At 36.1% G+C, this 12,984-nt stretch overlaps 2 protein-coding genes across 3 annotated transcripts; one reads left to right on the top strand and one right to left on the bottom strand.

Annotated features, from left to right (window-relative positions):
* Positions 1-104: 104 nt before the first annotated feature.
* On the bottom strand, positions 105-2,903 carry LOC147511529 (sugar transport protein 14-like). 2 transcript variants are annotated; one of them, XM_086603217.1, is made up of 5 exons: positions 2,703-2,903; positions 2,274-2,449; positions 1,568-1,890; positions 852-1,481; positions 105-759 (listed from the first exon to the last, which is right to left on the bottom strand). In XM_086603217.1, the coding sequence occupies exons 2-5, from the start codon at positions 2,413-2,415 to the stop codon at positions 325-327; spliced, it is 1,530 nt and encodes a 509-aa protein (XP_086459343.1). In that variant the 5' UTR covers positions 2,416-2,449; positions 2,703-2,903; the 3' UTR covers positions 105-324. The 2 variants fall into 2 exon arrangements, with proteins under 2 accessions (XP_086459343.1, XP_086459342.1); XM_086603216.1 differs by lacking the exon at positions 2,703-2,903 and having other exon boundaries at positions 2,274-2,578.
* A 4,986-nt stretch (positions 2,904-7,889) lies between these two features.
* On the top strand, positions 7,890-12,850 carry LOC147511528 (uncharacterized). The gene is given in 15 exon segments (XM_086603215.1): positions 7,890-8,048; positions 8,233-8,623; positions 8,795-8,886; positions 9,047-9,205; positions 9,470-9,771; positions 9,774-9,829; positions 9,990-10,108; positions 10,220-10,292; positions 10,815-11,038; positions 11,123-11,179; positions 11,291-11,369; positions 11,453-11,569; positions 11,656-11,826; positions 12,526-12,585; positions 12,663-12,850. Coding segments are annotated over 15 exon segments (2,121 nt in total). The 5' UTR covers positions 7,890-7,908; the 3' UTR covers positions 12,744-12,850.
* The last annotated feature ends 134 nt before the right edge of the window (positions 12,851-12,984 follow it).

Below are 12,984 nucleotides of genomic sequence, written 5' to 3'. Positions count from 1 at the left end.
CTCCCTCTTTGCTAAAGCTATAATGTATGCAACAAATTTGTTTTCTGGTTGCTGACAAACATACGCTAGGGAGTTACACCATTTGTTGCTGGCACAAAAAGAAAGAACTGAATTTGTGTATCATTTCAAAAAAAAAAATCTTCCATAGTATTCATCCATTTTCTTTTTCCCGTTTTTTATTTTTTGTTTGCTGAAAGACACCTAAGATTGTTCATTAGGAAAACAAAAGCAAATAATATCGATTCATACTACATGTTTTCTTAGGGAGGAGAGTGGTCCATAGATCTTTTGGTAACTTTCTTGTAGTGACTTTCGAAGGAGCTTCTATCCTGCGGTTGGCTTTTCATCTGAAGCATCAAAATACTTCTTCCAGACTGGGTGACTCTGGAACAATAGACTTATCTCCTCAATAGGAACTTGCTTAGTTTCTGGCAGGAGGAAGTAAATGAAGAGGCTCATGCAGAAGATCAAAGATGCAAACAGCAGAAAGATCCCATATTTAAGGTGGCAGAGAGATACTAGGAAAAACTGTGCAACAGCCGCTGTAAAGAAAAGATTGACACAGACCACTACACTCTGCCCAGCTGATCTTGTCTCCAGAGGGAAGAGCTCACTTGGTACTAGCCACCCCAGAGGTCCCCATGACCACCCATAAGCCGCAACAAAAGTGCAGATCATTAATACGAGAGTAACAGCATACGGTTTGGCAAGTACTACTCCGTGTCCGAATTTGATAGCTAGGATAATGGTTAGAATAATCTGTAGAATTTTCAGTCAGTTTACTGTGAAGGTGTTTGCATGATTTACAGTAATACGAGGAATGAAGAACAGAGAATGAAATATGCACTCACCATGGATGTTATCATTTGGGTACCAGCTTCAAGGAAGAAAAATCTCCTTCCCAATCTATCAACAAGGAACATTGATACAAATGTAGCGGCAACAAGTATAGAACTGGTTATGAGTGATGAATAAAGAGATGCATCCGATCCAAATCCCAAGCTTTGGAAGATTACTGGAGCATAAAAGAGTATTGAATTCATGCCTGTGAGCTGCTGGAATGCAGGGATGCCCAAAGCTGCTATGACCAATTGTGGACGGTTCTTTCTCTTTAGTAGGTTCCTGAAAGGGTGCTTTACAGCCTGTGCTGCCTCACTCGCCTCAATGAGGTCAGCAAACTCCGCGTCTACATTCTTGGTACCTCTTATTTTCTCCAGTATTGTTCTTCCTTCAGCCTTTCTGCCTTGTTCTACCAGGCTGTTAGGTGTTTCAGGAAGGAAGATACCTCCAATAAACATTAAAGTTGCAGGTACTGTGGCTAGGCCAAGAGACAGTCTCCATCCCCATGGGTGGATTCTTTCGGTGAGATAGTTGACGATGTTTGCTATCATAATGCCCAAGCAGGTTGTTAATTGAAATAATTGGTTGAAGCGCCCACGATACTTTGGGGGAGCCGTTTCCGAAAGATAAAGAGGAACTGCCTGTGACCAGAGAAAATGAAACACAAGATAAATCATGATACCCCGGAAGTCCTGTTAACAAATTTGTTTGAAGAAATTAGGCTCACCTGGTTTCCAAAACCAATGCCCACACCAAGAAGGATGCGACCAATGATCAGCATGGCAATGTTTTTGGCAAATGCATTTAGGATTGCACCCAAGAAGAAGCTGACTGAACCGCAGAGGATGCTTATTCTCCTCCCTTTGATTCTGGTCACATATGATGCTCCGAATGTTGAGACAAGACCGGCAAAGTAGAGAGAAGACGTAAATAGGGTCAGGATCTGGTTGTCATATTTGCAATAGTCAGTCTCATTGAGATGTAATTGCTTCCTTCTATATACCTTCGGAAAGAATTCCTTCAAGAAGTCATCCATGGATGTCACTCCACCTGTTTATCAATACATAGCATACATATGAGATCCTTTGCAAATAGCAGTTCCGCTATTAAAATTTCTCATGCAGGATAAGATATAAGTGCAAGCGACAACCACAAATGAGTGTATAAAAGTTATTATTTTACAAGTGTAGTCTACCCCACACTGATGGAAGAGTGGAAGTGCAATGTTTTGTTGAAAAAAATGGTTAATTTTAGAAAACTGAAACACCCAAATTACAAAAACTTCGGAAGCTTTCAAGAATCAAGATAATACAACCCAAAGGAATCCACATCACTGATTTGATTATGAAGGTTACACTTGAATAAACTAACAACTCAAATGAAAACTTGTTAAAAAGTTGAAAAATCAAAAGAACCAGTTGAGGATAACTTACCAGAAACACCAAGATCATATCCAAACAGAGCACCCCCAAGAGCAGCAACAATACAAGCCAAAACACAATATCTAGTAACTTGAAACTCATATAAATGAGCTCTCTTTGAAGCCTCTGCATCAACAAATCCACCTCCTGCCATTGCTGAACTAGTAGCTTAAGGCTTTTCTCTCCCTCTTTTATTAAGAGAATCAATATCAAAGAAAGAAAAGGCCAGAGTCAACTAAAGCTGTCATCAAACTCAAGAAGAAAAAAAAAGAGAGACTATATATATAGAAATTTTCAAGGATGACAATGACAGCCGTATGAAAGTTAATATATCGAGTACTCTAATATATATCCACTTCAAATATGCTAACAAACAACAAACACAACTTCCTTATGAAGATAAGATATGATCTAAAATATGATTCAAACCCAACTAATTACCTAAAAAAACGGCACTAACATCTCCTTTTACTTAGATAAACATTACGAAACTATCCTTGGATCTCATTTCGTATATATGTAATACTAATACTTAGATATCTATATCTAATAACAAATATGATCAAATAATAATGATCAAAAAGCAAATATAATAAGTGTGGACTTTTGGTTTGGTCTCTTACTATTGCTCTTTGTTTTGAGGTATTCCAGGTTGAGTGGAGCCCTAAACATGAAACTGTCTTGGCGTCATCTGCTGCTGACAGGAGGCTGATGATTTGGGTCCTCAGCAGGTAGGTCACTCTGATTATGGCATGATGGTCGTTCAAGGTTTGAGACATGTAGTCGTTTCATTTTAAGAAATTGGTATTGTGATTATTAAGAAGTTTCCATGTAGTTATTTGATGTAGACATAATAGAATTTATATATACAAAACTATCTAAACCTCCAATGTAGGGATAAGTTTGATGCCAACAGATTTAAACATCATGGATCCACTGTAGTTTCATTATGAAATATTGTACATTCGGTAAATGTAGCCACTTCCACTAGTTCACTTGGTAAACTCTTGGATTTGCTACTGCTATTGTTTTCATTCTGCCAGCATGTCTTTAGGAAAAGGTTGGGGAATCGATCGATAAGAAATATGAATCTCTTTTATCGTTAAAAATTAGAATGTACTGTTTTTCTTTGGTTTTCAATATCTTAGTAAATAGGGATGTTGCCGAACATGCACTGAGTAATTGAACACATAATGAGTGGCCCCATAAGTTCTTCAGTATAGTGTTGGTGAACAAGTGAATATCTAAGTAAGTATGAAAACTAGAAAGGAAGAGGAAAAGGCTTGAATGAGTGATTGATTCTTGACTGGGAATAAGAAACTGAGGGGTAGGATAGGCCTTCATTCTGTGAAGTTTCTCTTTCATTTACATTAGGGCAGCCCATTTCCCAGGGTCAGCAAATGGTTGGATCCCCCCCACACACAATTGGCGACAGATTGCTTAGAACACCGAGGAGTTAATGTGTTGGTCAAACTTTTGCGCTCTACCATATTATTTGGGATATTTGTACGCTGGTTCATCTCATGTCTTGGTTTGGGTCATTTTGTTTTTCGTTGCACTCTTATCTATAAATAGCGTTCCTACATTCACTTTGCCTTACCTTCTGATCAATGCCTTCAGGATTGGTGATGAACAATCAGAAGAAGATGCTGAGGATGGTCCTCCTGAGCTGGTCATACAGCCAAGATCTCAGATTTTTCGTGGAACGAGAACAAGCCATGGGTCATTTCAAGCATGAGCGAAGATAACATCCTTCCGATATGGCAGATGGCTGAGAGCATATAATGTGACGACCGTGAAATGCAAGCTGATACTTGTCCATAGATTAACTTGTAGCTTGGAACAAGAGATGTTGAGCTGTATAACTTTAGGTTGGCTGGAATTGATGTTATTGTGTTTGATTTTCCAATTAGGCTTTAATAGACACTACTGAAACTGCTGTATAGCCTTCAGTAAAAATCTCCTTATAATCACTTTGCATTGCCTTGATATTTGACATACAGTAGTCATAGTGTTGTCCATTTTCACGGTAAATTCATGTAGTAAATTCTGGTATAATGGTATAATCACTGTCCCAAAAAAACGCCATCAGAAAAACTACAATCAACTTTCAAAACACAACGCTTTATGAAGACAATAAAAACAGACCATGAGAAACAAATCTGAAGAAAAAAAAAAAAACTCCAAAGGCACTTGGGTCGAATCTCGATTTATAACTACATTCTGATTGGATAAGAAATGGAGAGAAGAGAAACCCATGAGAGATTTGAGAGACGAGAAATGGAGAGAAGTAATTTGATTTTCGTTTAGATATGGGCATTTTATTTTTTGATCCAACGGTGGCAATTTAGCTGTCAGATTGCTGTTAGAAATTTGGCTGTCAACCTATCTTGCCCCAATAACAAATATAATAAAGTTACCAAAAAAAACAACAAATATAATAAAGAAAGTATTCAAATAATAATTATAGTAAACGACTAGTACTAGACTAATAGGTAACAATTGTACTGTATGATGTTATTTTTGGAGTTCGTCTACCTATTTGAATATCCCTATAGGGATCTTGAGCAATTTAGACCGTTGATCCAGATCTAACGGTCCCGAAATCAAAACAAACTCTTATTCTCTCTTTTTTTGTTTTTTGATTTTCGGACTTTGCGCATCTGGATCCAACGGTCTCGAAACACTCATCCCTATAGGGATATCCTCGTGGTAGGCCAGATCTATTTTTGATGAAAACTAAAAAAAGGCATGATAGTACTTTTTGACACTTGCCAAAATGAAAGGCCAAGTTGGATCCCGTAGTTTGTTTGTTTTTTTTTCGTTTTTTTTTTGTTCTGTTATCCTATTTCTAGGCAAAGAAGTTGATGAAGTGGCCCATATCCTCGTCAATAAATTATCCATACAAGATTTTTCTCCAATATTTAAGGGAGATATAAATTTTGCGATAATATGATATTTAACATTTAAGTCAATATTGGAGTCAACACTTTTGACTAAGTAGTGCCAATAATTGTTATTGACATTTTGTGTAAATTCTCAAATTTGCGTAGTTGACACGGTCAGGCGAATTTAATGGGAGGAACTGAGTAACGTATTGAGGTAGAGATGTTTTCGTCAAATGAAATTATCCAATTTGATATTGGACGTGAACGTTTGGTTTAAGAGTCCCGGCTGCTCAGTAACCGAGTGCTTAGTTTTGAAAATTTCAACAGCCGTGAGTACTTTTCCCATTTAGCCATTTAGTAATCCCAATCCCAGCAGCACCCAACCAGTTATTTATTTGTGTTTGGACTAAATCTACTTGTCACTATACACAAGTGTGCCTAAAACGTTAAAATTCATTAACTAGCCAAAATGCCTAATCCTTGGCTCATCCACAGATAATTTCAAATGACAAAAACACATTTATCTCAGTCAGTACTCAGTCGTCAGTACTTGATCGGTACTCAGTTCCTCCCATCACCTCACCCTGACCAAGGCAGGAAATATTGCCAATATATTTTGGTTTTTGGGTACACGATATGGAAAAATTCGATATATTTCCACAGAATATTGAAGTTCTTTTTTGTTGATATATATCACCTTTTCTGATATAGTGACAATATATTTGATATATATTGTTTAACTTTTTGATTGTTTGACCAACTCTTTGACTATTTGACCGATATTTATGAAATATATCATTATATTTCATCGATATTTTTTTATATATATCAATATATTGATATTTAGACCCTTCACCAAAATAGATATATATCTCTAATATTTCCGATATATATCGGTTTTTGGGGTACACAATATATATTCCCGATATTAAAATTTTCTGCCTTGACCTTGACCGTGTCAAATTTTGAGAAGATACCCAAAAAGACAAAAAACTATTATTGTGACTACTCAGTCCAAAGTGTTGACTCTAATTTTGACTTAAATATGATATTAGGGTAAAATAGATATTTCCCTTAAATATTGGTGAAAAATCTTGTATAGATAATTTGCTGACGAGGATGTACCACTTCGTTAACTTCTTTGCCTAGAAATAGGACAACAGCAAAAAGAAGGTGTGAATAGAGAGTCCATATTCAGAAATTGGTGACGTGGCAGTCATGTTTATCTTGTATAAGTGTTTGGTCTGTCTAAAAAGTGGATACTCTAATAAATCCTTGAATTGCCCAAATTTGCTAAAACTTGTTTTCTATCTATGAGAGAAAAAAAAATAATAAGAAAAAGAAAAACACAAATAAAATTCTCTCCCCTCCCCTCCCCTCTCCTCTCTCTCCTTCATGGGAATCCTTGTAATGAAATCTCTTTGCTTTCTTTATTTTTCCTCTCATTAAAACTTTTTTTTTTCAACAAAAAGTAGTGTTTAAATCTTCACATTATTTATCAAATTGAGATTTTTCTTTTTTGGGAATGTTTTTTTGTATAAAACAATTGGAAAGAGAATTGATCTTAGTACAATTGAAAAGGAAAAATAATTTTTTTTTTTTTTAAAAAATCAAGAATTATTTGAAAGAATGGGTGTTTATGTATTCAATATTTAATTAAAGTTTTTCCTTTTTTTTTTTTGGTAACTTTTTTTCTTTTTATTTGTTTATGAGTTTTTATATACAAATTTTGTTTAGGAGTTTAGTTATATATATATAGATGAAAGACAATTAACAAATTGGTCCTAAGCATAGTTGGTTTATTAGGCTTTGGTCTAAAAAAACTTGAATATTAGGGTTTAGTCTTAGTTCCGGTAATTGACTATTAGTCAACGACAGTCAACTCAGTTCACATATCAAAAATAGAAACAGATTGACCACAGTTAAGTTGACTGACAGTTTCTGCTGGTACTCAAATCATACCAGGTTACAGGTTCCATCCACTTTCTGAAAATTCATGTACTGCAATTGCATTCTAAGCATATACCTCAAACAAAAGGTCCGGTATCCCAAGCCCAATTTTCACTCAACCAGTAAAACTTGTTAACGTAACTTGTATTCATAAACTTTTTTTTATAGAAAAGTACTCAATCAGGAAAGCAAACCTATTCTAGGAAATCACCTAGGGATTGCCATTTGTGAAAAATGATATCAAGAGTGTAGGAAATATTCTATGACTTTTTATCTTCTCCAATTTAGGGAGTGCTATATAGTACAATGAAATTGAGCATTATAATTGGCCAGTTACAATGAAATCCTTGAAAAGTATGGAGGAATAAAACTGATAGAACATGCAATCAAGAATGAGGTAGGAATCGAGTTGGGCATCATATGGTTCATGCTTAATTAGGCTTCATTGGGTTGGATTGCAATCAGAACATTCTAAAGAATAAATCCTAAATACAACCCCAGTTCCATCTGTAGGCTTGTAAATTGGATTCCAATCAAATTACTCACCATGGTTGGTTCACCCAGAATCACTGCTCATTAATGCTGTGATCTTATTACATAGGTTTTGCACATGTCAAAGGCTTTGAGATGTGGAGGAGAAAAAACAAAAATATTCTGATTATAGTGCAAACAAATATTTGGAACGGCATTTATTTCAGTTAAAAGGGTAAAACACTGAGAAACTGTTGAAACCTTGAGACAAAAAAAGGTTTCATTGTGGGAGAGAAATCCAATACATTCTATATGTTCCCCTCGATTTACTCGCTTAAATGCTCTCCATTTTATTCTTATGTCCTATATTCCACTGTTCTTTCTGCCTCTTCATCTCTCCACCAAATCCAATGCCATCCATTTTATCTTCCCAGCTCTTCATTTCTACCAAATCTTTGCAATCACACCGACATGCCAAGTATGTTACTTCTCTACCTACCTCTTTTTCTTAGTTTACTTAGTTGGTAAATGCTTTACACATAGTATATAAATCTGTTTATGTAAGTGGATGCGTGGTTTGATTACTTTGATGATGTATAACCATTTCTCTATTTAAACATTTCTGCGGTGCTGTCATCTAATGTTCTGGTACTCTGTAACAGAAACTTGCCATGCAGATCGAATGTAAGAATGGTTAGTGTCAATCCAACATTGCATGTATTAGGCCTCAACTCATGGAATGTAAACAGGAAAGAACAAAGAAACTGTGGTTTATTGAGGAGTAGTTGGTTTAGTTGCGGGTTTTGTACATCTGTGTCTTCCTCTGTTGTTTCAGATCATATTAATGTCGAGAATGTACTAATAGTCGATAAAGCTGATAACATTGATGTGAAGTATGATCATTTAGATGGTCTTGCTCGGGTCTTGCATAAGTCTGCTAGGAGTTTTTCTGTTGCCATTAAACACCGTGATTCGGTAAGAAGTTGTCCAGAGCTTGCAAAGGCATGGGTTGGAGTGGATGTGCATGCTTGGCATAAACATATAGCCTATCAGGTATGTGACAAAATTTTGTGGATCATACCAACATTGAAGTAGATAATACACCATACAAATAGAATTGCAAGAAAGATTTTTCGTCTGTCTAGCTGCAAATAAGTCTTAGATCAATGAAAATTATTCAAACTTTTGAGCTCTTTTTTCTTTTTTTACTTCTTGTGACTGAAGGTGGCTGTTTATACTATGTTAAAGACAATAACAGAAGGGAAGTACACGCATTCTGATGAACATATGAATGAGTTTTCTCCAGTACATGACATGTGAGTACCTCTTGAACTGTTGTAGAGTACAGTATTTCCTTAAATGCTCAAGTACAGCCATAGTGTCAGTTTGGATGCCTACTTTTCCTTTTAATTTGGTCCAAAATATGTATTTTGGTGGGAAGATTATGATATGATTTCATTTCTTTATCTGATTCAGCATTTCTCCAAAAATTAGCATGCTTCTAGAGTTCATCGAAACTCAACTGGCCATGAGAAATCATAACTTGGTGAAATGGTTTAAGATAGTGAAACTGCCACTGCTAACAGGACTATTTATTCCAGTACTCAGGCAGTGGTCAGCAGAACATGGAACAAGGTTTGCTAATAGAAACTCGGTCCCTTTTTTTTTTTTTTTTTTTTTAAATGAGATAAGTAACTCTTTGATCTGGAGAGACCTCTGGTATCATCACCCAAATAGCTAGTTAATTGGCACCCGCATAAACAAACTCTGTCCTTTTTGTGTTTTGCTTTACCATATACAGTGATATACTTTGCCAGTTGTGTTCCTCTATATGGAAGGAATTTATCATGCTTCTTGACTTTACATATGTTTCTCTGTCGAATTCACCATTACTAATAGTCTACACACAAAGACATCCAGTGGTGTTGCAGTGGTCTTTCTTGCTATTAGCTGCTGCATTGCCATTGAAAAGTTGGGTGCTGGACGTATTAGTTGTCCCACATTTACACAATCTATTCCTAGCATTGTTGGGGAGCTCATGGACTTATCACATAGTCTTGCTCCTATGGATAAACTGCATAGCTTAGCTTCTGCAGCGGGGCATGAAGGGGAGTTTCTTTCACATTTTGGCGCAAAGGTTCTACCAAACAAAGCAAGCCAAGAGCTATCGTTTTGGATTCCTCTGGTTGAGAAAAAGCTTTTGTAGCATTCCAGAGGGAGGGTGTCGTTTCCAGGATGCAGTCTTTTCGCAATAGGCAGGTCTGTGTGATTAGATATATCCCCTTGAAGTATTTATCGTCATTGTGCGTTAAAACAAATTATTGATGTCACATTGCATCCATAACAAGAAGGTGTAGAAATCAATGAATCATTCCATTGATGATACTGACAAAATGGTTGGTTCCAACTTTCCTCCCAGGATCTAGAGAGGGATTTGGCTACTCTTGGATTATTTGCTTTCTTGGGGAGTAGGACTAGATTATTCTTATCAGACATGGGCATAAAAGATCTCGATGAGCAGATTAAGGACTTCCTCAGGTAGGCTTCAAATTTGTAGTTTTCTAGAAGAATTTTCAAAATTGCATAAAACAAATGAACAAATATACAAATACGCTCCAAGTACTAAATGATTCAACAATTTCACTGTAGTTATTTGGAGTGTGCGATCGTTTTCATATATCCAGAGTTGTCTTCCTTGCCATTGTATCAGCTCTTCATGGAGGTTAGCTCTTAGTGTATTTTACTTTATGGACTGCTACAAAACATAAACCTTTTCAACAAGTTGTACACTGGTTGAAAGATGTCGGTTAGTATGATAATAGATTATGAGCCTTTTCTAGTTAATACTTCCAATTAGCTAGAGATTCACATGTAGTATAACTGATGGGCATCAGCTATAGTGAATTTCATCAGTCAATTGCGTATACAAACTCGAGACGAGTTCTTTTCAAACTGGGGAGAATGATGTAGAACATGAGTTCGTTTCTTTCAAGGTTCAGTGGTCCACTCCATTTACCTATTGCTTTACTCTCTGCAATATGCAACATGTGATTCTCTTAGAAGATGTAAACCTAATATGAGTCATGGTTTGTCCTATTATAAATTATATGCATCATGATTTATATATCAGGGAAGTGGTGTATCACTAGTTTGTTTCTAAGTTAATCATAAAAATAAGCAATTTACAGAGAGCTCCGAATCTCTGTCTCTGTCTTATAATTTTGAACTGTTATTGAAATGATAGGTTATAGATGAAGAAATTGGATGGCTTGACCTTTACGCTGCAGTGCCTTGCATAGGCCACCATGAGAGAAGACGGTCCAAACAACACGCTATCCAAGCAGAGCAAGAGATAATTCTCTGTGCAGTTTTCAGCGTCTGCTCGGATGTGTTCTCAGGGTTTGCTCTCTTTAGCAATTCAACTCAACTATCTCTTGATACAAATATGGTTGCATTTTTACTCCAGAGGTAGAGTTTCAATTTTGTCAAATGACACATACCTATAATAGGTACTAATTAAGTATTTAACTCTTCAAGTTTGACAATGTGCAGCCGTAACCTGCTAACTATCTGTCTGGACGATTATTTGGCTGCTTACTATAGATCAGGGTATGATAGCAATTTATGATGAACCTTCTCTTACAAACTTCAACAGCACCAATGAGTTCAAACTTGAAAAAAAACAATAATGATCGTTCTTTCATTGACTTTATTGAGCAGTGAACTATTGAAGCATGCAGACAGATTTGTCCCCCAGCAAACAATGCGAATCCAAGTCACTCCACAACACAAATCAAAGGTACTCCCATGATTCTGGTGTACATCTTTGTTCCAAATTTCAAGTATTTTAAGAAGTTGAGTATAACAAGTGGTTGATTGTAGTTGCAGCTTGGTATAGATGTAGTACGCATTCTGAAGTTTCCTTTCTCTGCTCAAATAAAGCCCATCTGTGCAAGCATTTTCAAGAAATATAGGAAGAGGCTAATAACTTTTAGCTGTGTAAGGTTAACAATCCCCTTGTGTTGAATGGCTGTTAGTTTTGTCAAAGTTAGCAAGCTAACATTACCAAGTAAACTCTGATGTAGGATATATTGCTAGGAACTCGCCTACTCTTCATTGACATGTCAACTGCTACCAGTCTTCTTTTGAAACATATACGGGGACACAAGGTTACAGAGAGGGAGATGAAAAAATTGAAAAGAACTCTAGTGGATTTTGCTACTGTTATCCCAGTAACAATTCTTATGCTACTTCCTGTGAGTATACATTTGACTTTCATCTGTTCTCCAGAGCTCTAGTGGATATAAAAAGCTAATGTTTGACTTAAATCTTGCCTAGTACTGTTACATTTTAGACACCTTCAGTTCTCCATGTATAAAAATCATGGGTCTGGCCATGCACCTTTTCACAATGTTTATGATGCAACAAAGAGCAGTGACTGGTACTTAGAGAATAGGTCATTTGAAAAGTTTAGATTAGAACATCATATTCTTGTCATCTTGTGTGACTACAATTATCAGTTCGATGCTTGCCTTTTGCAGTGCACGATATTACTGATCTAACATGGGGTTCTAGATGATCTCCTTCAACTTGGTTTATTTATTTGATATTACGGATCTCATTATGATTTTTCCATTCACCAATGACATCAGAAGAGAACATCTTATACTGTGTACCTTAATCACTTGACTCCTATTTATCGTATCTTCTTCGAGTCTTCAACAATCACGACCGCGTTCACTTTCATGGACATCCTCGTTAATCTTTGTAGCCATTTAAAATGCATTAGACATTTTAATTGGATTAAGCACTTACCTTTTGGATACATAATCTATTTCCTTCGTAATCACGTGTAAGTTGATTATATATGACCAACTCTTTTGTAAATCTAATCATGACGCTCCTTCGCATAATATTTGCTTCTTACTTACTACAATTATTTTCTTTATTACCAGGTATCTGCAGTAGGACATGCCGCCATGTTGGCAGGAATCAAGAAATACATTCCTTGCTTGGTAATCTATATAAACCTCCAGCACAGTACACATCTTTATTTTCATTCCTCCATAATTATCCACTCTTCTTGAAACAGATCCCTTCTTCTTATTCATCGAAACGCCTGGATATTGCGAAGCAATTGGACAGGACTAAGATGATGGAAGTTAAGTCATGAAGCAACCTACGAGAAAATGTCCTTGTTATTCAATGTAAATACCTTAATAATTGATACATATGTACATTATTTCCTAGATAAAGTTTACTCCGGCCATTTTGCGATTATGACTTGGATACAAATAGGTCGTTCTTTTCTTGCTCAACGACTAACCAAAAAAAATTGAATGTAACTCTCCTCTAATGTCATAATCTAACATATCTGCGGTTGAGGCGTCAAACTACTGCATCTCTATTAGACT

Source organism: Coptis chinensis, chromosome 3, assembly GCF_015680905.1.
Source record: "Coptis chinensis isolate HL-2020 chromosome 3, ASM1568090v1, whole genome shotgun sequence".
Taxonomy (NCBI): Eukaryota; Viridiplantae; Streptophyta; class Magnoliopsida; order Ranunculales; family Ranunculaceae; genus Coptis; species Coptis chinensis.
This window is presented reverse-complemented; position numbering and strand designations above follow the sequence as displayed.

Bases quoted from the DNA above. Each gene is read 5' to 3' on its own strand.
- LOC147511529 (XM_086603217.1), bottom strand. From the start codon at position 2,415: ATGGCAGGAGGTGGATTTGTTGATGCAGAGGCTTCAAAGAGAGCTCAT. The intron at 1,482-1,567 runs GTGAGCCTAATT...CTCTGGTCACAG, and splicing joins GCATTGGTTTTGGAAACCAG to GCAGTTCCTCTTTATCTTTC. The intron at 760-851 runs GTGAGTGCATAT...AAAATTCTACAG, and splicing joins CCCAAATGATAACATCCATG to ATTATTCTAACCATTATCCT.